The sequence below is a fragment of the Narcine bancroftii genome, chromosome 4 (genome assembly GCF_036971445.1).
Source record: "Narcine bancroftii isolate sNarBan1 chromosome 4, sNarBan1.hap1, whole genome shotgun sequence".
Classification (NCBI taxonomy): domain Eukaryota; kingdom Metazoa; phylum Chordata; class Chondrichthyes; order Torpediniformes; family Narcinidae; genus Narcine; species Narcine bancroftii.
In genome coordinates, this window is record NC_091472.1 from 300,505,647 (window position 1) to 300,531,027 (window position 25,381).

At 37.6% G+C, this 25,381-nt stretch overlaps 1 protein-coding gene across 4 annotated transcripts in view; it reads right to left on the bottom strand.

Moving 5' to 3' along the window:
* Window positions 1-528: 528 nt before the first annotated feature.
* Window positions 529-25,381, bottom strand: part of LOC138762160 (peptidyl-prolyl cis-trans isomerase G-like) — a 70,473-nt gene continuing 45,620 nt past the window's right edge. For all 4 annotated transcript variants that reach the window (XM_069935689.1, XM_069935688.1, XM_069935690.1 and 1 more), the window contains 8 exons: window positions 25,174-25,261; window positions 23,688-23,717; window positions 23,467-23,606; window positions 21,675-21,876; window positions 13,602-13,763; window positions 9,255-9,342; window positions 8,337-8,479; window positions 529-3,929 (listed from right to left, as the gene is read on the bottom strand). In XM_069935689.1, the coding sequence (XP_069791790.1) occupies window positions 2,258-3,929; window positions 8,337-8,479; window positions 9,255-9,342; window positions 13,602-13,763; window positions 21,675-21,876; window positions 23,467-23,606; window positions 23,688-23,717; window positions 25,174-25,261 (2,525 nt within the window). In that variant the 3' untranslated portion in view covers window positions 529-2,257. The remainder of the gene's footprint in view (window positions 3,930-8,336; window positions 8,480-9,254; window positions 9,343-13,601; window positions 13,764-21,674; window positions 21,877-23,466; window positions 23,607-23,687; window positions 23,718-25,173; window positions 25,262-25,381) is intronic.

The window sequence follows — 25,381 nt, forward strand, 5'->3', positions numbered from 1 at the left end:
AAAGAGCAGAACAATCACATCTCAAAAGTAACTTACAGGAGACCTGAAGCCACCTACCAGCCCAAGGGCATAAAGTACATAGAAAAAAAAACACCATTTACAGGTTGCCTTCCAAGTCACTGCATCTAAATCCTGGAATTCTCAGTGACAAACTGATTAGTGATTCAAGAAGGCAGTTCAACCACACTTTAAAGATAACTCGAAAGGGTAATAAATGTCAGGCTTGTTATTGATGATCACATTCCATAATTAAAAATTGTTTCTCAATTTCGACCGGGTACCAATTAACGTGCAATTTGTTTCTTTTGAGAAATCTGCTTGTTTACTTCACTAAACACTTCAGAAGCCAAGATCCCTCATATTAAGCCCTGACAAAGATGCACTAGCAATTGATAGGTAGATTTATACCATAAAAATAACTTGAGTAAGGGCTTAACACATAACACTATTGCTCAAAATAATTTCTCTTTCTCTCTCTCTATATATATAATATATACATATTAAAGATTCTCATCTATTAGATAACACTTGAAGCGTTTAATAATTTTATTGCAAGATAGAATTTATCGCTTTACAAATAAAGTATGCCTGCAATACGATTTTATTGCATGACAGAACTTTGTAGAAAATATCACAAGGGCCATACACTAATATCTATACATTTGCAAAAGAAACAAATTCTCCCATAAAGTTACTACAGAATTTAATTATGGGAAGAAAAAATTGGTTTCCGTGGGTTTAGAAAAATAAAGATTTTAAATCTTTCTTTTCATATGAATAAATTTAAACCTGAAGTATTCAGATGATGATTGAATACAGAATTTGTAATAAAGGGCTTTTTAAGGAAAAGAGAGTAAAATAAATGTTAAACATTGGTCACTTCAAACATTAAGACTCCTAAAATATTTTCAAATCTAGGCATTAGTCAAGAATTAGATAAACTATTCATTTTGTTCAGTAAACAAAATTTGCCAAAAAAAAGTGTATTGATGAAGGGGAAGAAGAAATAGGAGTAAATGTTTCTCCAGATTAGAAGCTTCAGCAAGGTAAGAAATGTTTGTCCAAATGTACTACAGTATTTTGTAATCACGTATGATGGCACCATATTTTACTTATGAAGCATATTGTCTGGCGTGGTTCCAAAGCATAGACGATTAAACCATCACACAGAAGAATAAATTTCATAGCAATCTTTATAAAGGTTGTTTATACTCCAGTTCTGGATTTTTGTGCCTAAACTCAAGGCATTACCACTCTGGTGTGCATCAAACAAATTCAATCAGAATAAATTCAATTGAATCAAAATAAAGAATCTCTAACAATTCACACAATTTGTAGTTTTCAGACAGTTTTAAAGCATCCAAGACAAACCTAAGGTTAAAAACAAGGTATTTAACAGAATCTACAAAACTTAACCTGATATATGAAAGTGAAAATTATAATGGATAGTTAAACTGATAATTATAGTGACTTTCTGTGCTTATCAGCTTGAAGAAGTGTCCATTTATCACTTTCAGGTCAAAAACAACAGCATGGGATGAATTTTGAAAATGGGCTTCATTGTTTTTAAAACATGTTCCCTATATCCATCATCCTTCTGATCCCAAATGATCAAGAAAAACCTGCAATATTCAGGTTTGACAGCATGTTATAGCTTGAAACAACACGTTTCTCTTGCCATAGATGCCGCGTATTTCTGGCATTTTCTTAATTTAGATTTCAATCAATTTTTTTTTGTTTTTAAGACCCTTGTGATCTGAGCAACAGTTTCAATTTATTGTTAACCATATTGCATTGTAACCAATTTTTTTTTTTTTTTTAAATATAACAGATATATTTGATCAAATCTCTCCACAATAATTTCACAAAAGAACTGGTCTACCCACTTCCCTCATCCTACTCTTGGATAGAAAACCTTTAGACATTAGATATTCCCAATAAAAAAAAAACGATTCATGAAAATGATCACATGGAGAACTGCAATAAAAAGTTATACGTTGTTTTAAAAACTGAAAAATAAAAAGCTAAAAAAGAATAATACTCTGAAAATTAAACCATTAGATGAAACCCACTTTTGCACCACTTTACAAATTTATTAAAAGTCCAGTAGTACAAATAATCCAGGCTGCAGATTGTCAAATGAAAAACAAACTGAAACAGAAATCCAAGTTTAAAAGACACGTTCCAAACATGCCTCTGAAAAATAAAGATCACAGAAACATTTGTTGGCAATTGACTGCTTGTCCATAACGCACATTTATTCACTTTGATCGTCATCTGAACTATGGGCTGAATCACAAATTGAGTGCTTTTTGTCATGGTTCTGATCTTTTATTCTGCTCTTTGACTGCTGAATGTTATCATCATTTTCACACACACTGCTCCTCGCTGCATATTTCTCTTCAGACTTTATTTTACTATCATCTCCTTTTCTCTTCGAACTCGGGCTTCTACTTTGTTCCTTCTCCTTATTTCTCCCCTCATTCTCAGAGCTGGCGCTTTGATCCCTAATCTGGCTTGTAGAATGACTTTTCAGGTTTTCAGACTCCCTGCTGAACACTCTTTTACCATTTGTATTTTGAATTTCAGCAATTTTTAACTCTTTTTCCTTAATCTTATCTTCTGAATTTTCGGACTTTTCTTCTTTCTTTGCATCATCATATCTAACCTTGTCAGGGGATCTTTTATCTCTGCTCCTTGAGTGCCCTGTCTTCTGTTCTTTATCTCTGCTCTTTTGACATTCTTTGCTCTGGCTTCTATCCCTTTCCTTGCTTTTTGATTTTGCTCGCTTTTCTTGATCCTTATTCCTGTTGTACTCCTCTCCATTACTGCTGCATTTACTCCAGCTTTCTCTGTGTTTTTGTTCCCGGTTTCTGCCTCGAGAGTTAACAAGTTTTTCTCTCTCTTTGCTTTTCTCTTTTTCCCTGTCTTTACTTCTAGATTTTGCTCGTCTTCCTCTATCTTTACTTCTGTAATGCTGCCGATCTTTGCTTCTGGATTTGGCCCTTCTCCCTCTATCTTTGTTTTTACTCCCTTCTCGATCTCGGCTTCTAGATTTTGATTTGCGGTTTTTTTCTGGTTCCCTACTTTTACTTCGTTCCCGGCTTTTAGATTTTGATTTGGCCCATTTCCCTCGCTCTCCACTTTTACTTCTTCCCCGACTTTTGGATTTTGATTTGGCCCGCTTAGCTCTTTCTTTGCTTTTACTCTCATCACGTTCTCGGCTTTTAGATTTGGATTTGGTTTGTTTAACCCCCTCCTTGTTTTTACTTTGCTCTCGATCTCTACTTCTTGATTCAGCCCGTTTCTGGCTCTCTTTGTTATTATTCTGTTCTGGATTATTGGTACTCGATTTTGACTCAGCTTCTTTGTTCCTCCCTTTGGTATTACTCTGTTCTTGATCACCAGTTCTAGATTTTGACTTGGCTCGTTTCCCTCTATCTCTACTTCTACTCTGTTCTCGACTTCTGGATCTTTCATGTTTCCTTTCTTTACTTTTATTTCGTTCTCGCTCTTTACTCGATTTTACATATTTATCCCCATCTTTGCCTTTTGTATGTTCCCTTTCCTTGCTTCTTGATTTTGCCTTCTTTTCTTTGCTTTGTTTCTGCTCTCTGTCCTTGCTTCTGGTTTTGGTTTGCTTTTCTTTATCTTTGCTTCTGCTTTGATTTCTTTCTTTACTCCTTGATTTATTTCTCTTTTTAGACTTGCTTTTCTCAAGTTTATCATCCTTGTCCATTTTCTTCTGCTCCCTTTCCTTACTCCTAGATCGATGATTTCTTCCAAAATCACGGTCTGTTTTCTTATCCCTCTCTTTGGTCCTTTCTGGACTCTCCAATGTTTCTGGTTTGTTGTCCGAAGCCATTTTGTCTCTTTCTCTGCCTGGGCTTCTATTATCGTAGTTTTCTTTCTTTTCATTCACTTCACCCCTTTAAATAGGGATCAGGAAATAAAAGGGATTAGCAAATACCAAATTAAATATCTTTTTGAATGTGCATCACTTATTGTAAATTTTAAAAAACTTTGTTTTGAAATAGCCAACAAGGTTAAAAGGAGCAAAATATTGATCTAGACTGCAGCTACTTCACATGGATGTCATTATTACATTTTCTTATAAAATCCACAATTAAAAGGAAAGGAGTTCAGTAAAATCTGCTGGTATGTTTCAGCTACTCTGAAGATTAACAAATGCAAGCAATTTCTTAGAATCACAGAAATGGAAAATAGAAAGAAACAATAGTGTGGAAAAAAGTCACATCAGCATTGCAATAAAATTATATGAAAAAAGTTTATACAAAATTGATAAATGCAAAGGATAAAAAAATCAAATTTTTATGAAAAATCAAATAGCTTCTTCTATTCCCATTGTTCTGATCATTTTGTTAACAGCTCCAGACCTCTTTGTCAAACCACAGAATAAAATTTCAGCAGTTTTTAAAAACTGAATTATATTCTTTGGTTAATCAACAAGTACTGTAACTGATTTTGCACCTTCATTTAAACATTGTAAAAATATAATATAAATATTATGACATGCAGTAAAGTAACACATAGATGAAGATTAAATCTAATTAACTACTTTGTGCTTATTTGATTCAAAGCCTCATAATCCTCAAGGATTATGATGGTAAAATGGATGATGAGTCTGAAAATAAAGATGTTCCACAGCAATTATACAAGGCCTTGGTGAGAGAACATCAAGTGTTGGGTACAATTTGGTTTTATTGAAAACATACATAGATAAGGTGGAGAGGGTGCAGAGAAGATTTACAAGGATGTTGCCTGGCTTAAAATACCTAGAGTACAGAGAAAGATTGAAGAGGTTAGGACATTATTCATTGGAACATAGACGGTTGAGAGGGGATTTGATAGAGGGGTTTAAAATTATGAAGGGAATAGATAGACTAGATGCAAGTAGACTCTTCCCCTTGAGAGCAGGGGAGGTTGAAACAAGAGGACACAAGTTGAGGGTAAGGGGGAAATTTTTTAGGAGAAACAGGATGCTTCTTCACTCAGAGAGTGGTGGCTGAATGGAATAATCTTCCAGAGGAAATAGTTGAGGCAGAGTCAATTCTTTCATTTAAGAGGAGGCTGGATATATACATGGATAAGAGGGGGTTGGAGGGTTATGGGCGGAGAATAGGTGGGGGAAGCTAGCGGAGTTGTTTGAGTGAACCGGCGTGGACTTGTAGGGCCGAGATGGCCTGTTTCCATGCCATAAACTATTATATGGTTATATATTTGCTAGAAGGGAAACAACAAAAATTCGCTTGACTGGTTTCCAGTCAGCAGGGTTGCTATACGAACAGAAAATCAGTCGACTAGGTCTGTATTTTTTCATATGCAGAAGAACGAGTGGTACCTTATTGAAACATAGAAAATTCTTTAAGTGCCCAACTAGCTTCCTTCAAGATGTCACTGAAGAGTTTTGAACCAGATGGCAGAGCCTTTGAACAAGGAAGAATGATGGAGAAAGTTCTTTAGAGAATAAACTGCCCACCCAGGTGAGCAACAAAAACTAACTCAGCGATATTATTAAAATTAGAGATTGATAGAATTCTGTGTATTGAGGGAATTAAGGGGTTAAACAAGAAAGTCTGCAGATTGTAGTTTATTAACATAAATGTGCTGGAGAAATTCAGCAGGTCATGCAGCGTTTTTTTATGGCAAAGATACATGACCAATGTTTCTGGCCTGAGCTCTGTCAAGGTATAGGCAGGAGGCAGAATAAAATAGTGAAGGGAGGGTTAGGAACACAGGTCTACAGGCAAGAATTCATAAGAGGATATGGATGGTGTTAGGTCTGCTTTGTTCATGAATGAGTGAGACAAACACCAGACTGAGTCGAAATCAGGGTTCTTTGTTCTTTATTACCGGATTGTAACACTTGCGACTAACAATGTTAGTCGGAGAATGCATTCTCCGACTAACATTGTTAGTCGCAAGTGTTACAATCCGGTAATAAAGAACAAAGAACCCTGATTTCGACTCAGTCTGGTGTTTGTCTCACTCATTCATGAACAAAGCAGACCTAACAATGGGAAGGTTGAAGTAAAAAAAAAGGCTGGGAAGCGATAGGGGGAGGACTTAGCTCTCTGAATGGAGAGTGAAGGGGTTGGGGAGCTGGAGGAAGACAGGGACACAGAGAGAGACAGAGAAGGGGCCTAACGGAAACTAGAGTCAAAGTTAATGCCATGTGGTTGGAGCATGCCCAGAGAGAATATTAGGCATTGTTCCTGCAATTTATGGGTAGCTTCGTTTGGTAAAGGTTCCATTATTGTCACGTAATACTACATTTTAGAATGTAACATACATGAAATTCTTTAACTTTGTCTACCGTACGACAGACAGAGAGTCACCACTTTGTCCAGCGTCCCTCAGCAGCGCATGATGCCATGAACAGACATGTCAGCTTGGAAGTGAGGCTCAGAATTAAAATGGTTATTTACTGGGAGATCCCTGCTATGCAGCCTTCAGAATGAAGCTATTCTGCAAAATGATTCCTAATCTGTGTCCAGTCTCTCCATCATAAAGGAGGAAAAGACAAGAGGACTGGAGATTCACAAATGAAGTGCTGCTTCTCTTGAAAGGACTGTTTGAAGCCCCGAATGGTGATGAGGGTGGAGGTGGGGGTGCAAGTGTAGCATTTCGTGCAGTCATAGAAACATAGGTAGGTGAGGACAAAAGGGAATCCTGCCCTTGTTGCATCTAGAGGTGGATGAAGGCCAAGGCAGATGGTGGTAAATAGAAATGTGGCCAAGACCAAAGTTGATGGTGGCAGAGGGGAAGCCGCGTTTTGCATAAAAATATAGTTGAGAAGAGGTCTGCTAGGATCTGAAAGAATGGTGGACCTGGCTCAAAAGGTTCAGATTGTCTACTTCTGCTCTCAATTCTTATGTTAAATAATTTCAAAGACACTTTTAATTAATGTTCTTAATTGACTACCCAGCGAATGAAGTCAAAATTGCTTTAAAAATAAAAGATTTTACATCTTCGACTTCAATAAGAAACCAAGTGGGCAGTAGGAAATTATATAAACATTGGACCTGAATTTATTAAGAGCAGATGACAACATTCTAAAGAAAAAAACTATTGGTTAAGATCAAAATTAAACCTCAGAAATAAAACCAAACCAAAACGATCTATAAACCAGAAAGTAAATAGTGCTTTAGGACCACCATTATTTGCTGGAGCACACTAAGGGCTGATTCTAACTTCCATTAAAAGCCACATCTATGACTATCAACATTGGTCAAAAATGTAGATTGTAACAATGTTGCAGAGTTCACCTAATGAGTTGGAAGCAATTATTTGGTTAAGATGAAAAAAAAATCAATATTAAAAAATCCGAGCAAACCAAAGATTGTGGGGAACGTTAAGGACTTCAGAGACCAAATTGATCTATCACAATGCAGAATGTTGTACAAAATATTTGATTGTTTTTTAACTGAAAGCATTCAAAAGCAATTGTTAATCAAGAAAAAGATATGCTGTGAAAGACATAAAGCAAGTATTTTTCTTTAAAAAAACAGAAGTAGTGTGAAAATCTTTACAATTTCTATGAGTCAGTTTTCTTGTTTGTGTGATTTGTTTAAATTGCCCCAAGTTCAATTGTGCATTCTACATCAATTCACCAGATGCACAAAGTTGTACAATCACAGGTAAAGTGTTTCCAGTAAAAGAGGAAGTTGTTTTGCACTATTCAGGAACACCTGGACATACCAGGAAGATTGCTATTAAATGTCATCTTTCAGCATAAAATGGGGCAAGGTCTGGGAAAAGATGAAATGGTCCTAGTTGAGGTGAGCACCAAGCAGATGCATGACAGAGGATTATGATCTCTAAGCTATTCTCAAGAACGTATTCTGATACAAGCAACACCTGCTGCTGTAAGATCATCACCTTGGTGAAAGACATTCTGATTTGTCAGAAACTTGTTGGTCTTCCAGTGTAAGGAATCATCTGTCGGCGGAGTACATGCTGAAAAATTCAGTGAAGCCAGTGCAAAGTCTTTGACAGAAGGACTACAACCCAGGGTCCTGCTGCCACTTATTACGGAGAGATATGTCCTGTGTAACAGTCTTCAGTGCTTTATCATTTGAATGTAAGAGAGTGCATTGAATTAAGGGTGATTATAAATTGCTGAGAAAGACATAGACTGATTGTATTTATTGCACAGATCATGAATAAAGTAGAAAAATCTAGATGATATATTTACTCATATACATTAATAGGCTTTTAATCAATCTACAAATCAACTGATGCAAATGCAATGCTTATAAGTGCAGAGAGTGTTCTCATTTTGGAGGGGGGGGGTGGGTCTTTGTAACACTCACCTATCTCCTTTTATCCAACGTTCTCCACTGGAAACCCTCATTCTTTGTGCCCGTTGCATTTCCTGTCTCCAGTGAGGTGGAGTTTCACTTCGCCTAAATCGATCTCTTGACCGAGACCTTGATCTAGAAGGTGTTCGATAACGCTAATACAAGATCATATTTAGTATATAAAGACCATCCACACACAACCTTATCCAATCATATGTAATGAGAAAGATAACCTGACTTGTACACTACTTAGGTCCATTGAAGACTGTCCCAAAGCAACCTTTACAGCCCTTTTGACATGCAGTTTCCTTCAACAGAAAACATACACACTTGAAAGGACTCAAAATCTGCATTTTTGTCATGTGTACAGGATATAAATCTTATCCTGCAGCTGACACTGAAGGGAGATGGACTTTGTTCAACTATTGCACAATCTTAATGCTGCGCTAGATTACCAAATCTATATCTATGCCCAAGGATCTGGAGGGAGACAACATGACTCAGAATAAAGGACTACCAGCAATTAATGGCCTGACATTTAAACTATAAGAGAGGGAAAAGTTGCAATTTCTTAACACTATTCATAAATTCAGGAAATCTCAAAGAACTTCACATTGAATGATTTTTTTTTAAATGAGCTAGAAATATCTGGTATAACAGTCAAATTAAAAAAAACCCAGTTCATTTATTCTAGTTGTCATGGTGGCTAAATGCTGATCAGGTTATTGGGAGAATGGCCATTAGGTTAATAGTTGGTAGTAAAGTCATCACTACTTTTGTACTATAAGTCCTAACCTCGATCATGCAAACTTTATGAGATTTTTGTTCAAGAAATGGTTTCACTAATTCAGCCTCACAAATTAGTACATTACGTTTCGGGGCCACAATACAAGTATGATTTTTTTTTTTAATTTGAAAAAAAGAACTTACCCGGGGTCCTCTGCCTTTAATTTTTCTGCCTGATCTAGTTACTAGGAGACGCCTTTGATATGTAGAAACTTGGGAAATTGAAGCATTGCTGTTCAAAGTAATAACAGTTATTCTGTTTATATAAATGACATAAATGATTCGTGGGTTCAAAAGATAAACCATCTAGCAATATTTCAGAAAGAAAAACTAATTCTAAAATTGAGAATCCAGAAACACAAAATCTAAAATTCATAACCGCCTGACCACCACTTCAACCCCTGCTGCCACTCCCCTCCACTATCTAGTCCAACCTCAAATATACTGCCAGATTTTGACTGAAATAAAATAATTGTATTATCAAGCAGTACAAAATACATATACAGTACAACTCCGATTATCTGAAATCTGATTCTTTGAAATCCTCATTTATCCAAAATGTAAAAAAAAATTTCAAATAAATGGGGATATCCAAAAACAAATCAGAAATCCTCATTTATCTGAATTTTTTTTGGAAGCCGAACTGACATCAAAGATTGGAAAAAAAATTCACCTGACATGAAATTAGAACGATTATTATCCTCATTTCAGGTAACACTCTCCCTTCTCTCTTTCCATTTCTTCTTTGCTTTCCCCATATTGACTTTTTTCTCAAACTCTCTCTCTCTCAAACTGCATGCTACTGTCTCTCAGCTACAAGCAGTTGGAAGTTTTCCTTGTCCCAGCGTTCTCAAGGAGAGCTGCCTCCGGGCAGCAGTGGGGACCTCAATGGGGAGGTATCGGTGATTGGCAAAGGACAGCATTTTTTTGGGTGAGAATTAAACATTATTTTAATGCTTAAAAAGCCTTCCCTGGTTGTTTGTTGTTGTTTAAACACTGTTACAAGTGATTTGCTGTTCCTAGTGGGCTGTATTTTAAAAAGTGACCAGTTATCAAAAAAAAAGTTTATCCAATCATAAGACTGGTCCCAACCATTTTGGATAATCGCAGTTGTACTGTAATCAAATATCAAGATGACAATAAATGTATTCACTTTTTTTGGAGTCAAGACTTGCTATATTCAAATCTTTCAAAACAGAAATGGGTAACTGATTCTTCTTACAAAGACTTAGCCGTAGGTATGAATTTATTCAGACCAGAGCAGAGAAATAATTTCAGGCAACACTAGAAGCAATGTGATACTGGTGCAATAAAGTTATAATCCTATGGAAGAGGCCAAGAAATAACTGCAGGAGAATAGAATAAATGTAATTTGGCAACTGTTGCAAAGTAGAGGCCAAATACCAAATGAAATGTTTAACCTTGCTTTTGAGTTCTTCCCAATTTCTTCCATCAGCTAGCTTTTTATACTCAATTAAATCTTAATTTTGTTGGCTTTGATTTTTTTTTAAAAAAAGGACACACCCACAATCTAAGTGTGGCTGAAAGTAAATTAGACTGCACGAGAAATCACCTATTAGCACTCCCTCATCTTTTCTCCTTTCAAAGCCATTATCAGCCCTTTGCACGAATGTCTCATACTTCCTAATTCTCCATGGCCTATCCTCCAACCCTTGATTTTTATCAAAGATCTTTGCATGCCTTCTCAGCTGACCAACTCCATGTTTCCTAATCAGATATCCATCTCTTCCACAATAATAAAATAATTTTGACAATACAAATTATTTCTTGTGATTACATTCCAGTTGCCTGTAAAATAAAAGTCTATCCTCATGAATAACCTAGCATTGCTAGTCTGACAGGTTCTATTTTTCCCTCTGTGAAGGGAGGTATGGAACTTTTTGCCAAGGGAGAAATTAAAGAGGGATTTTAAAACTATGGCAATTTTGTGGCTAAAGGAAGGGCTTCAAAATTTCATCAAAAAGTTTGAGGAGGGCGGTTAGAAATTACTGAAATGGAAAGGTGAGGCTATTAAAACAAAGATGAGAATTTGAAATTTGATATGTTGCTGGAAACCAGCTTAACCCGGAGAGTATAGAGGCAATAGAATTTCATCCCATAATAGATAGAATGAAATTCAAATTGAACTTAAATTTACAGACTGGAGAACAGAATGTAAGCAAACTGGTTAATTTTAAAATTTATTTAAAATTAACAATTCTTACAGTGCGAGGAGTCACATGATGGAGTAGTGGCCGGTAGGAGAATACCAGCCCTCTCCAGAAAAGAAGAAATAAAGTGAAGAAAACACAAAGTTCAAGAAACACAAAACACAACAAATAAAAGATAAAGGTGTGGAGAAAAGAAAGAAAATGGCACCCAAGAAGGAAAAAGCAAAAACGAGAAAAAAAAGAAGAAAAGACGCTGGAAGAGAAAGGAGAAGGCCTTACCTGCATGAAGAGGCAGGGAGCCGCTGTGGAGAGAGGAGCCCGCTCCCAGAGGTTAGTGGCGACCCTGCAGAGTCGCGACCTCCCGACCGCGGGACTGCAAAAATGGCTCTCTGAGCCAAACAGAAGTGCGCAATGTGCACACTAAGGAAAAAGAAAACAACGACGGGAGGGGGGCTCAGTTGAGGAGTTAACTTACACAGCGCAACCAGCTGAGAGATGCCCGACAGCAGGGCTCTCAGCTGGAAGAAGAGGAAAGCGACAGGAAAGGGAGTGATAGGAAAGAAAAACAGCAACAAGAAGCCCAACAGATAACTAGCCCAGAAGAAGAGGACCAATAGCAAGAAGCTATGCAAAAAAACACCCAGCAAATTGAGCCAAGCAGCTCAACAAGAAAATCAGAAGAGACACAGATACAAGAAAGAGAAGTAGAAGACACAAACACAGGTGCAGACACAGAAGAAGAAGAAGAAGAAGACCAAGCTCTGCACAGAGGAATAGAAGGTAAAATATTCGGACAGTATATAGATCAAAAAAATTTTCAAGAACAAATGAAAGCATTAAAAGAATGGTTGACATTAGAATTTTGTGAAATGAAAAGAAAAATGAAAAATACAGAAGAAAAAGTCAGTAGAATAGAGCTGGTCATGACAGAAATAGGGAAAAGATTAGAAAATGTGGAAGAATGAGAAATGGCTGTAGAAATGGAAGTGAATGACGTAAGAGGAAAATTGGAAGAAAGTGACAAAAAAGTTAGTCACAAGAGTTGTTCGCTCAGAAGATTGATATAATGGAAAACTATAGTAGGCGAAACAACATAAAGATAGTGGGCCTAAAGGAAGATGAAGGCGGCACAAATATGAAAGAATTTATAAAAGAATGGATCCCAAAGGTCCTGGGAATGCCAGAAGTACAGGAAGGAATGGAAATAGAAAGGGCACACAGAACATTAGCCCCGAAACCACAGTCACAACAAAAACCAAGATCCGTTTTAGTAAAATTTCTGAGATACACAAGAGAAAATATATTGGAGAGGGGAAGGAATAAAATTAGAGAAGACAAAAAAACCATTGGAATACAAGAGTCAAAAAATATTTTTTTACCCAGACATAAGTTTTGAACTCCTAAAGAAGAGGAAGGAGTTGAACACAGCAAAATCGATACTATGGAAAAAAGGCTATAAATTTATGTTAAGATATCCAGCTGTGCTTAAAATATTTATCCTGGGGGAGCAAAACAGACTGTTCTCGGATCTGGAGAAAGCACGAGAATTTACAGAACACCTGCAGGACAGAAGGAGAAATTAAGAGATGTAACAAGAACGAAGACAAACTACATATAAAGATGTAAAAAAAACAATTCTGACAGTGCCAACTGCATATGACACCATGAAAACAATTGAATTTAACAGAACAGTACTGTTAGGCATTTTATTCAGAACAAAACCTTTTTCCTTTCTGCAAGAAACAGAACTTAAAGGAACAGAATGCAGAATGAATAGATCACCATATTCTGGAAAGTCTTACTGAGGTATTATAAAACAAGAGATACATTATCTAACTCTTGATTTTTCAGTAATCTGGTTGATAACAAATAACTTTAAAAAAAAATCCTAGAAATATTTGTTACACAGACAAGGCATCTTTTATGGTCCATCCCTAGTTGCCCTGAGACAAGTACAAGCCAGCAAATGTGGAACTTCCCTGAATGCCAATAGAGGATCGTCAGGATTGTAAATATTATCCAGCCTCTTCAATGCTCATTTTGTATGATAATATATTTATTAAATTGAATTCTACAACTTGCCATCCTGGGATTTCAAAACCCCGTTCTGTGGTTTCAGTTCAGTAGCTTCTCCAAGCTACACAAGCCTCAACTATATTTATTAGTATGTTGCAGAGTGAAGGATAAATATAATTTACATTAATAAATATCTTTGAGAATTGATACTATGTAGCACAATAGAGCTTGGATTTATTAATTAGGATTCATTCAACACAAAATATATTGAGATTTGATTCAAAGCCCGAATAGTCATACAAACCTCTCTCTTTCTCTTTCTCTTTTCTTCTCTTTCTCTTTTTCATCTTTCTTACGAGGACTTTTTCTCATCAAAAACCTATTTTCTGGTACAGGTGGAATTTCTTCAGGACGGACAGTGCCAACAGTCTCTTGAGTGGCACTTTCTGCACTTTCATCTGATGAGCTTTGAAACAAAATTAATAAACAATACAATTACCAGATGCAGCAAATCCCCAATAATGGAGTACAGGCAAACCCTGCTTTACTCGATTAATTAGTCCCAATTTTTACTCACGCAAGATGAATTTGCATTAAGCAATTAATAGAATCAATGGGAATAATTGCAGTGAACCCCATCCTTTCAGATCATTCATCAAGACTTATCAGACGATTTTTTACTTTTCATTTTGGACCCATTTGCCACCTCCCCACATATGATGCCATTACTTTCACGATTCAGTCAATTTTCAGGATATAAATGAAATGTGCATAAAAGTGAACTTCTCCCATTGAATTCTCCTACAGCAATGTATGATGACTCTCCTTTTAAGATAGGTAAATTGATTTTTAACAATCTTGGCAATACAATTACAAAGAATCATAAACATTTTTTCAAAGAGAATTATCTTGCTGTACTTCAATAAGTGAAGCATTCCCGACCCAATGGTTACCTTTGTCTGCAACTTTAGTTGGCTGTATAAATTCTATTAAAATGAATGTTTTATCTAAACTTTTTATATCTTTTTCAATCTGTTTTAATTTTTGTTCCTAAATCGTTTTCTGATTTACTTGATTCAGCTATATTGTCTTATATATGGAAGGGTAAGCATCCTCACCTTAATAAAGTTATTCAATAGAGTTTTAAGAGATGGTGGAGTGGCTCTGCCTAACGTTAGATTTTACTATTGGGCAGTCAAGCTATGAAGTCTTATATTTTGGTCTTTTTTTTCCATAATCATTCTGACCACCCATTATGGATATCAATGGAGCTAAATTCCCCCCAAATTTTTCTAATTCAGTACTTCACTTCCATTTTCAACTAAGTCAATAAATAATCCAATTGTTAAATATTCTATGAAAATTTGAGACAATTTAGAAAACATTTTGCATTTCATAATTTCTCTTTCAAGCCCAATTGTATCCAATCACGTTTTTTCCAACCTTCTCTACATGATGATATTTTACAGAGATGTTATAGATAAGATATTCAAAGTTTTAAGGATTTGTTCATTGATGAATATTTTGCATCATTTGAGCAGCTTTCTGTTAAATTTAACCTGCCCAAATCTCAATTTTTTTGTTATTTCGGCATTTTCTTGAATCATAATTATCTGATTTTCCAAAAAAGAGTCTGAATCAAATTTTCTACATGAATTCTTTAGTTTAATACCTTCTCGTATTTAATATCTATTATTTATAAGAAATCGTTAGGTTTAAAATCAGACTTTGTAGTTAGAATTAAAAATGCTTGAGAACAGGATTTAAACTTGTTGGAGGTGGATTGGGACACAATTCTTAAGTTGGTTAATAGCTCTTCGTTATGTGCTTGACAACAGAGCACGTGTCTAAGGCTAAATTGTCTTGTTTTTACTCTGATAGAAGTCCCTTTTGTGACAAGTGTAAGAGCTGAGAAGCTTCATTAATTCATAGGTACTGGAGTTGTCCTTGTCTAGAAAAATACTGGAGAGGTTTTCCATACTTTTGTCAAAAAATTTTAATATAGATTTAATACCGAATCCTTTGGTGGCCACCTTCGGTACAATGGGAGGGAATAATTCTTCTTTGTCTCTGGTTCAGAGTCATGCTATTTCTTTTGCCTCTCTTTTGGAGAGGCATGTGATTTTACTTAAATGGAAGGATGCTGCCCTGCCTACTCATGATCAGTGGTTGGGTGGCATTGTGTCTTGTTTGAATATGGGAAAGATTCATTATTCAGTTAATAATTCAGATACAAGATTTCTGATTCGTGTCTTTTCCACATTTCACTATTTTTCTTCTACCTTTTTTAAAAAAAGGTTAATCACATATAGCATCTGGCAACACTGTTATGCAGGGGGGGTTTGAGTTTTCTTTTCCTTTTGTTTTATCTCTCCTTTTTACTGTTTCCTTTCTTTTTTCCTCTTTTTGCTATTAGTTCTTTATAAAAATATATAGCACTTGGAATATGAAATATGCATATGATGTACAACTTGTGTATGTTTTTGATACACTGATTGTTTTACTAATCTTGTACAACTATCCTTATCATCTTATTAAATTATATTATTTGTACAAATTCTTATTAAAATCAATGAAAATGTACTGAAAAGAAAGAAAAATGTATTTTAACAACAACTTTTAGCTGCACATAATGCCAAATCTGTTAAGGTTAATAAAAATAATTAAGATTTTTTTTTTCATTTACTTCAGAATTACATCATAACTAAACCATTTCTTAGAAAAATATTTGTCCAAAGTTGATTGCACACATTTTGGTTTTTTTAAAAATCATTATCTAGTTTCCTATAGTTAGCGATGCTTCTTCTAAATTGCTGCAGACTTCCACGCATCTTTCCACGTTAGGATCAACATTTAGATAAAAATTCTTGGCGGCTTCAACAAGTTCAAATCCTTCAAGTTCTTTTAAAGTGATTTCTTTAACCATATTTTTCACCCACTGTCTTCAGCTTCTTCCAATGCACATTGTTCATCGAGTTGAAGATCATTTTCACTCAATTCTTCTACATGCGAATCAAGCAATTCTCGCACTTTTTCTGTATCCACATTGAAACCCATGATACTTCCAATAGCAGTTATCTCTTCAATTATTTTGTCCATGGGACTGAAGCCAAGAAAATCATTTGCACAATGGGGAAACTGATGCAACTTTACTTTGCTCTCTGTATTTGTGCTTCTCACTTAAAATTATCTGTACCATTGACTCATTGTAGCCCAGATCATGTCCTATTTTCACATTGCTGGCACCGACTTCATGTCATTTAATAACTTTGTTTTTCTTCTAAAGTAATGGCTTTTCTTTTCCTTTCAATATCACTGTCAGATTCATTTCCATATTTTCTTTTATCCGTATTTAATAGGGGGCACATCACCGAGTCTGGTTGTCATTTGTGCATATTTTATTTAGGGCCATTCACACAATCTACTTGTAACTCGAATTTTTCCAGAAATTTGCAGAAAGATCTCGTAGTAATGGAATAATTACACACGTAAAATGTTTGCAGTTTTCCCAAACTGTGGTAACCGAATTTCGCATTGATTTAAGTAGAGAATAGTGGGGTTTGCCTGTATATTCAGAACTTCACTGGTGACAGACTGGCAGATTTTATGCACCAGTGGATGCTATTCCTACAAATGCTACAACACGTTTTAAATTAACTTGAAGAACCATAGAACATTACAATAAGGAAAACTGGCCCTTCAAACATTCTGTCTGTGCTTTCTCACTCTGACCTGCACCTATTCCATCTCCCTCCATACACAGGGTCCAAATTTTTCTTAAATGTTATAATTGAAGGGGTAGTAGAGGGTAGCTTTAGACTATACTTTGTTTTATTTTTGGTTTTGTAAAATTCTTAAATAAACTTTTCTAAATAAAAGTCATAATTGAATCCTGCATTTACCACTTTAGATGCCAACTCATTCCATATTCCCACCACTTTATGTAAAGAAATTCCCTCTAATGTCCCCCACTTTCATCCTTAACATGTCCTCTGGTTTGCATCTCACCTAACCTCAGTGGAAAAAGTCTACTTGCATTTACTCCAGCTATACTCATCATAATTTTGTATACCTCTATCAAATCTCCCCTCATTCTTCTACAGTCCAGAGAACAAAGTCCTCATCTGTTTAACCTTTTTCTGCAACACACATTCTCAAGTCCTGGCAACATCCTAGAAAATCTTCTCTGCACTCTTTCAATTTTATTGATATCTGTCCTGTAGTTTGGTGACCAAAACTGCACACAATACTCCAAATTTGGCCTCACCAATGTCATATACAACTTTATCATAACATCCCAACCCCTATTCTCAATACTTCAAGAAGACCAAAGTGCTAAAAGCTCTCTTTACGATCCTGTCTACTTGTGATGCCACTTTCAGGGAATTATGTATCTGTATCCCTAGATCCCTCTGTTCTACCACACTCCTCAGTGCCCTCCTCATTTACCATGCATGCCCTACCTAGGTTTGTCCTTCCAAAATGCAACACTTCACACTTGTCTGCATTAAATTCCATCTGCCATTTTGTAGCCAATTTTCCCAGCTGTTCCTGATCCCTCTGCAAACTTTGAAAGCTTTTCAGGTGTTACAGTGGAACCCTGTTGGAGTGCAATTTAAAATAAAGAAAAAGAATCAATGTGTAAAAAGCGGGGTCACGCTAAAAATCCGAATTTCACGACTGTGTACAACACACATAGCTCCTGATCATGGCAGCAACCCCACCCTCCCCTGTACACGGTAGCACTCACCCCCCCCAACCGTTGGCGGCAGCTATTATCACACCTCCACACATTCGTGGTAGGACCCTCCCTTCATCAATGCAATGAATTCCCCACCAAGATATATATTACTGTATTTATCTTAATCATTTGAACGCGCTACTTCTAAACATTCGCTGCGCCACAGGGTGGCCATCCCTGGTACTGCATCTTTTAAAATGGCTCACTTAACATCCTATCTCAAAGAATGGAATGTGGACATTAAGCGGCACATATCTTTTATATACAAGGGTCCAATGACTCATCGCGTTATATCTGAATTCGTGTTAAATTGACGCACGTTAAATCGGGGTTCCATTGTACATTATAATAACTGTTCTATTGATCGCAGTAGGATTAAAGAGTGAGCAAAACTTGGGCACCCTGATGAATTTTAAGAAGTTCAATAACCAGGTTCTCCACGAATTTCAGAGGAGCGCAGGAAAAATGACCCTTGAGTCAGATGCAAAACTATGAAGATTTCCAAAAGGGCCCAATTATAGATTATTGAAGTTTTACTGCAAAAAGATACTTGTACACATAAACAACCATTCTCTCGTTGACTGCCTGTAAGAAAGCAAGTCAAGTCACCTTTATTTATCGTTCATACCATAACCACTCTTTCTCTCTTTGGCTTGGCTTCGCGGACGAAGATTTATGGAGGGGGGTAAATGTCCACGTCAGCTGCAGGCTCGTTTGTGGCTGACAAGTCCGATGCGGGACAGGCAGACACGGTTGCAGTGGTTGCAGGGGAAAATTGGTTGGTTGGGGTTGGGTGTTGGGTTTTTCCTCCTTTGCCTTTTGTCAGTGAGGTGGGCTCTGCGGTCTTCTTCAAAGGAGGTTGCTGCCCGCCAAACTGTGAGGCACCAAGATGCACGGTTGGAGGCGATATCAGCCCATTGGCGGTGGTCAATGTGTCCTTGTACCTTTTCTTTGGTGCACCTCTGTCACGGTGGCCAGTGGAGAGCTCGCCATATAACACGATCTTGGGAAGGCGATGGTCCTCCATTCTGGAGACGTGACCCACCCAGCGCAGCTGGATCTTCAGCAGCGTGGACTCGATGCTGTCGACCTCTGCCACTAATAGCACAGTAATGATGAGATAGCGTTTCTCCAGGACCATGAAACAAATGTACACAAATAGGAATTAACTAATAAGTTGTAATACAATAAAAACAATACTAGCACAAATAGGTTCTAGGAATTGAGGAGCCTGTTGGCTTTGGGATAAAAATTATTGCATAATCTGGATGCGTGGGCCTGAATCCTATGATACCTCCTTCCAGATGGCAAGTTTACAAGAGGGGTGTGTGGAGTCCTACCACGATGTTATTTGCCTTCTACATGCATTGTGTCTTGTAGATGTCCTTCATGGAAGGAAGGGAGACCCCAATCATCTTCTCCGCTGACTCCATTATCCTCTGAAGAGTCTTACGGTCTGAGGTGGTATTTTCCAAACCAGGCAGTGATGCAGTTGCACAGATTGCTCTCAGTACATTCTTTGTAGAATGTAGTGAGGATGGAGGGTGGGAGATGAACTTACTCCAGTTTTTGCAGGAAGCAGAGAAGCTGCTGGGCTTTCTTGGCTATGGAGCTGGTGTTGAAGGACCAGGTAAGATTCTCTGCCAAGAGCACACCAAGAACTTGTTACTCTTGACAACCTCAATGGTAAAGCCATCAATGGTCACTGGAGAGTGATCCCCTCGGGCCCTCCTAAAGTCGACAACCACCTTTTTTGTTTTATTAACATTCAGATGCAGGATGTTGGCTCTACACCAGTCTGTTAGCAACTGCACCTCATCTCTGTACACATGGTTCTCGCTGGTAAGCCCCACCAGTCAGTGAACTTGATGATGTGGTTCGAACTGTGTTTTGCTGCACAGTCACGAGTCAGTAGAGTGAACAGCAGTGGACTAAGCTCGCAGCTCTGAGGGGCCCATGTGCTCAGTATAATGGTCTTGGAAGTGCTGTTTCTGATCCGGACTGCTCGATGTCTCCCCGTCAGGAAGTCAAGAATCCAACTGCAGAGAGAGATGTTTAGGCCCAACGTCTCCATCAGGTACTGAGGTAGGATTGTGTTGAATGTCGAACTGAAGTCCATAAACAGCATTCGTGTCCTTATTTTCCAGATGGACGCGGGCTAGATGGAGGGTGGCGGCAATGGTATCATCCATAGAGAGGTTTGATCTATATACAAACTGCAGGAGCTCCACAGGCTAGTAAACAAAGTGGTATTAAGACTGGTGGCAGCCTCCAAGCAGCATGGAGATGAAAATTATTCTACTGTTAATGTTTACATAAACACAACTGACACCAGTTGTTCTGCACTCCTGACTGGGACACCAGTCACACAAGGACCATGTCCTCACCATTCTACTTGTCTACAATAGTACAGGTAGAGCAGCTCTTGGGGAGACAAAATCTTGGCAGCATAGTGAGGATACTCTATAAAGAGATGTTCAATAGGATAGTATGTGGCAGCTTAAAACTGGACCATTATGATGTGCTGTGAATATCAGCAGCATTAAAAAATGTACATTACAATTTTTAATCTCAAGACTCCACATGTACCTTATTCTACCACAACAATCAAAACAAGGTATGAACTCAAGTTTGGCCTGGTGTTGCTGCCGCACTCCACCCTGAACTTAAAAATGATAGATGGGGTATCAGTCTAGTGAAGTTGCAATACAAGTCAACTGGCGGTAATAAATAACACAATCAGCATACATGCAAAAGACTCACAACAAATAGATCAGAACCCTGTAGTTCTATCACTTCTAGCTATGACTAGTGGAGGACAATTGAATAGCTAATAGGAGGCAGCAGCTCCCAAAATAATCAGCCATGTAGACCATCTATCTTGGCTTCTGAGACCTCCAACAGAGGCTTGTCTCCAGCGAAACGGATTCATTCCCATTGATATTCTTCTTCTTCTTTGGCTTGGCTTCGCGGACGAAGATTTATGGAGGGGGTAAAAGTCCACGTCAGCTGCAGGCTCGTTTGTGGCTGACAAGTCCGATGCGGGACAGGCAGACACGGTTGCAGCGGCTGCAGGGGAAAATGGGTGGGTTGGGGTTGGGTTTTTCCTCCTTTGCCTTTTGTCAGTGAGGTGGGCTCTGCGGTCTTCTTCCAAGGAGGTTGGTGCCCGCCGAACTGTGAGGCGCCAAGATGCACGGTTTGAGGCGAGATCAGCCCACTGGCGGTGGTCAATGTGGCAGGCACCAAGAGATTTCTTTAGGCAGTCCTTGTACCTTTTCTTTGGTGCACCTCTGTCACGGTGGCCAGTGGAGAGCTCGCCCTATAACACGATCTTGGGAAGGCAATGGTCCTCCATTCTGGAGACGTGACCCATCCATTGATATTAAGAAATGGCTAAAAGCACTAAACACAAAAGGTAAGGGGACTAGTCAACATCCAGTCATAATACTGAAGATCTATGCTCCAGGCCTAACCAACTCTAGCCAATCTAATCTAATACAATTACAACCCATAATGTTTTACGTTGCCCTGGTGGGTCCCCCTCAGAAAAAGTCCAAAATTAACTGGTCTAATTTAGCCCACCAGTTAACCCTGATTCATCAGCAATGTTGTTGACGGATAGAAATTAGCACCAACCTTTTCTTTTCAGATTTCTTTCTTCGTTTTCTTTCTTTCTTTCGTTTTTTGGAATCTTTCTTGCGTTGTTTCTTTTTCCGTTTCTTAGAATCTTCATCAGTTTCACTTTCTGAATCAGAGGATGAATCTGAATCAGAAGAGCTCTCAGATTCACTCGAAGAGGATGAAGAAGATTTTTTTCTTTTCTTTTCTTCTTTTTTGGCTTGTTTAAGAAAAGTTAAATGTATTGTTGAATTCAGTTACACCCAAAGTCTTATGCATAAATGAAAAGTATAATAAATGCATTTTACTGAACAATACAAAGGCAAGATGTAAACATGTAAATAATTTAAATGAAAAATACAAATCTTAACAAAATCTAGTATTTTGCACATTACAATAGGAGGTATTTTGCCCTGAATTGAATCCTTCTGTCAAGATTTCTCATTCTGAAAAATGGAACATATGTCCAAGTTAAATGGGCTCTACAGAGTTTAGGAAGCATTCTTTTCAAATAGCAATGATTATATCAGCAAGAATAGTAAGATGTATACAAAAAAGATTTTCAGCAGACTCTTTGGGAGGCACGGTTGGCGTAGCTGTTAGTACAAAACCCCAATTGGGATTGGGGTTAAAATCACAAACTGTAAGGAGTTTGTACGTTCAGCCTGTGTCTATGTAGGTTTTCCCCAGGGTCTCTGGTTTCCTCCCACTGTAAATTGGGCGGCACGGGCTTGAGGGACGAAAGGGCCTGTATGTCTAAATTAAATTTAAAAAATAACTAAATGTAATGAACTTTCTTGCCAACAAATATTTTAATAGAATACAAAATAGTATAGGCCCTTCAGCCCATAATTTTGAATATAAACTTACTCTACAATCAATTTATTCCTCACTGTTCATAATCTGCCCCTCCAACATTTATTTTACATCCTAAATGTTCTTACTGTGTCAGCCTTAATCACTACTCCCAACAGTGCATTCCAGGAATCCACCAGTCTGTGTGTAAAAAAAAAATAACCTACTTTTGACACCTTCCCTAAATTTTTCATCACTCACATTAAACAGATGTTCTTTGGTATTAGTCACTCTTGCCATGGGGAAATGAAAGTGGCTCTCCATTCCATCTATGCCCCTCATAATCTTATACACCCCTATTAAGTTGTCTCCTACCCTCTGTCGTTCCAAAGAGAGAAGTCCTAGCATACTCAACCTTCCCTTATAAGATGTGTTCTCTAATCCAGGCAGTATCTTGGCAAATCTACTCTACACCCTTTCTAAAGCTTCCACATCCTTACTATAATGAGGTGACTAGAATTGAACACAACCCTCTGAAGTTTAGTCCAATCAGGATTTTGTTTAGTTTTATAATTAACTAATTTTCCAATTTACTTCACTATTCCTGTGATGACTACACCAGCCCTGCTACAATATTTTCAGCTATTTCACACTGCAAAATTGATAGAAGAAAACAAAATATGATGAGAAAATGGAAGCACAGGAAACTTACAAGTTAAACAAAGCAATTTATTGCTGACTTCAATTATGTTTTTATTCAAATTGATCTCAGCAGCTTCGTTGAATTTGGCATGATAATGGGACAAGTGCCATTTCCAGATTATTGGAGCAAGAGATTTCATCTTCAAATGCACCATAATAGAAAGTTTTCCATTTGAAATCATCAATATTTTGTGGATCATAAAACATGAAACTATTTTACAGTTTCTCTAAGAGATTACACAGCAAGTAAAGTGCATAAGTATCTTATCCTTTCCATACATGCATATTTGCGCTCACACACACATCTCTGTACCTTTGGCCTTCGGAATCAATTCTCCACAGTTTAAGATTCGAACTTCAGCATAAGGTTTACTATTTGCATCTGTTTTCTGGTTTTCCACATCTCTTATTAATTCTTGTCCTGAAATAACTTGACCAAAGACTACGTGTACACTAAGAAAGAAATTTTCCATAATTATGTTAGTTTGTTACAAGCCATATGGATATCATTATTTATTTTAAAATTATACTCACCTATCTAAATGAGGTGCAGGCTTAGTAGTTCTTTTTCATTTAATATTTATAAAAGTGGATGTTCAAAACATGAAATCAGAAAACCAAAATTAGACAAGCTACAGTAAAATCATTAATTTTTTAAATAACTACAGCGAAACAACTTTTCCATAAGAAACAATGAAAGCAAATATCACAAATGCAAAACACACACCACACAGAAGTTAAGATGGCAAAAAAGCTTTACCATGCAAATTTATATATTTAAATATATTTTTGCACACGACATGGTAGAAGCAGTGCAGAAGAAAATATTAGTGAAGTCTACTATTCGTGTGTTCGCTATTGTTTTAAAACTATTACAATGAGAAATTAGATTAATTGGAGACGATTATTGTCAGAAAAGCTTTCAACATTTTAGTATAAAAGAAATCAACCATTTGTTTTGTTTGCCGGAATGATTATTTATGATGAAATTATTCCTGCAAAATCATAAGGTAATATTTCTATATGGATGTAGAGGAGCTACAAAAAATTGTTTATGAACAGGTTAGTGTTAAATACTACAGGTACACAATCCTTTATCCAGAACCCTTGGGGGACAGTGTGTTCTGAATTTCAAATTTTTCTGGATTTCAGAAAGCCAGATTTAAGCCCACCGAATTGTGCTGCCGTATCCACCCCATCCCCTTCCAGTCGCACTGCCGTCTTCTCCCCCCCCCCCCCCACCCGCCTGACTCACGCTGCTGGTCTCCCCCCTCTCGCCTGCCCGACTCGTGCTGCCGGTCTTCCCCCCCTCTCGCCTGCCTGACTCGCGCTGCCGGTCCCTCGCCTGCACAACTCGTGCTGCCGGTCCCTCGCCTGCACAACTCGTGCTGCCGGTCTCCCCCCACCCCGTCACCCACCCGACTCGCGCTGTCGGTCTCTCGCCCGCTCGCCCGCCTGACTCGCACTGCCAGTCTCTCCCCTCGCCTGCCCGACTTGCGCTGCTGTCTCTCTCCCCATTTGCCGGATTTTGGAACTTTCCAGATTTTAGATGTCCACAGATAAAGGATTGTGTACCTGTACATAATGCAGTTCAAGTTATCAGATTTGTGCAGGAACAATGACATTAGATTTTGATAGAGCAAAATGAGAACACAAGGATGCAAAAAGTAGAAGCATTTGAATTGACGCAGAAAATGAGATATAGATAACAGGTATGCAGCTGAAGTTGTTATCATGATTGACATGGAGATCATGGGCCAAAGGGCCTGTTCCTCTGTAATACCAATCAACATATAGACTGAAAGTGGCTCTGAGAGCAGCACACCAGGCACTGTGTGAAAGTGACATACACACTGATTCAGATTAGAGGAGACAGACACAGCAAACAATCAAAGTAGAGATCCTTTGTTTACCAACAGTTCCTTGGCAGAAGGAAGCCACAGCAAATCAGGCATATTAATAAAGCACAAATGTAATCCAAATCAGATGTTTCCAATTGGATAATTTTAAAAAATCTTACATGAAGAACTGTGACCCATTTGTATCTTTTCCTCTGTTAGCCATAGACAACAGGAACTCCTTGTTGTGCTTGACAGCAAAACTTTCATCTATATTTAAACAATGAAATGTGATCTTTTACAGAACTGTAATTAATACCTTATAACAGAATATTTTTCTACAATATCCATGACACTTCAGTGGCTAAATTTATCATATAGAATAATCAC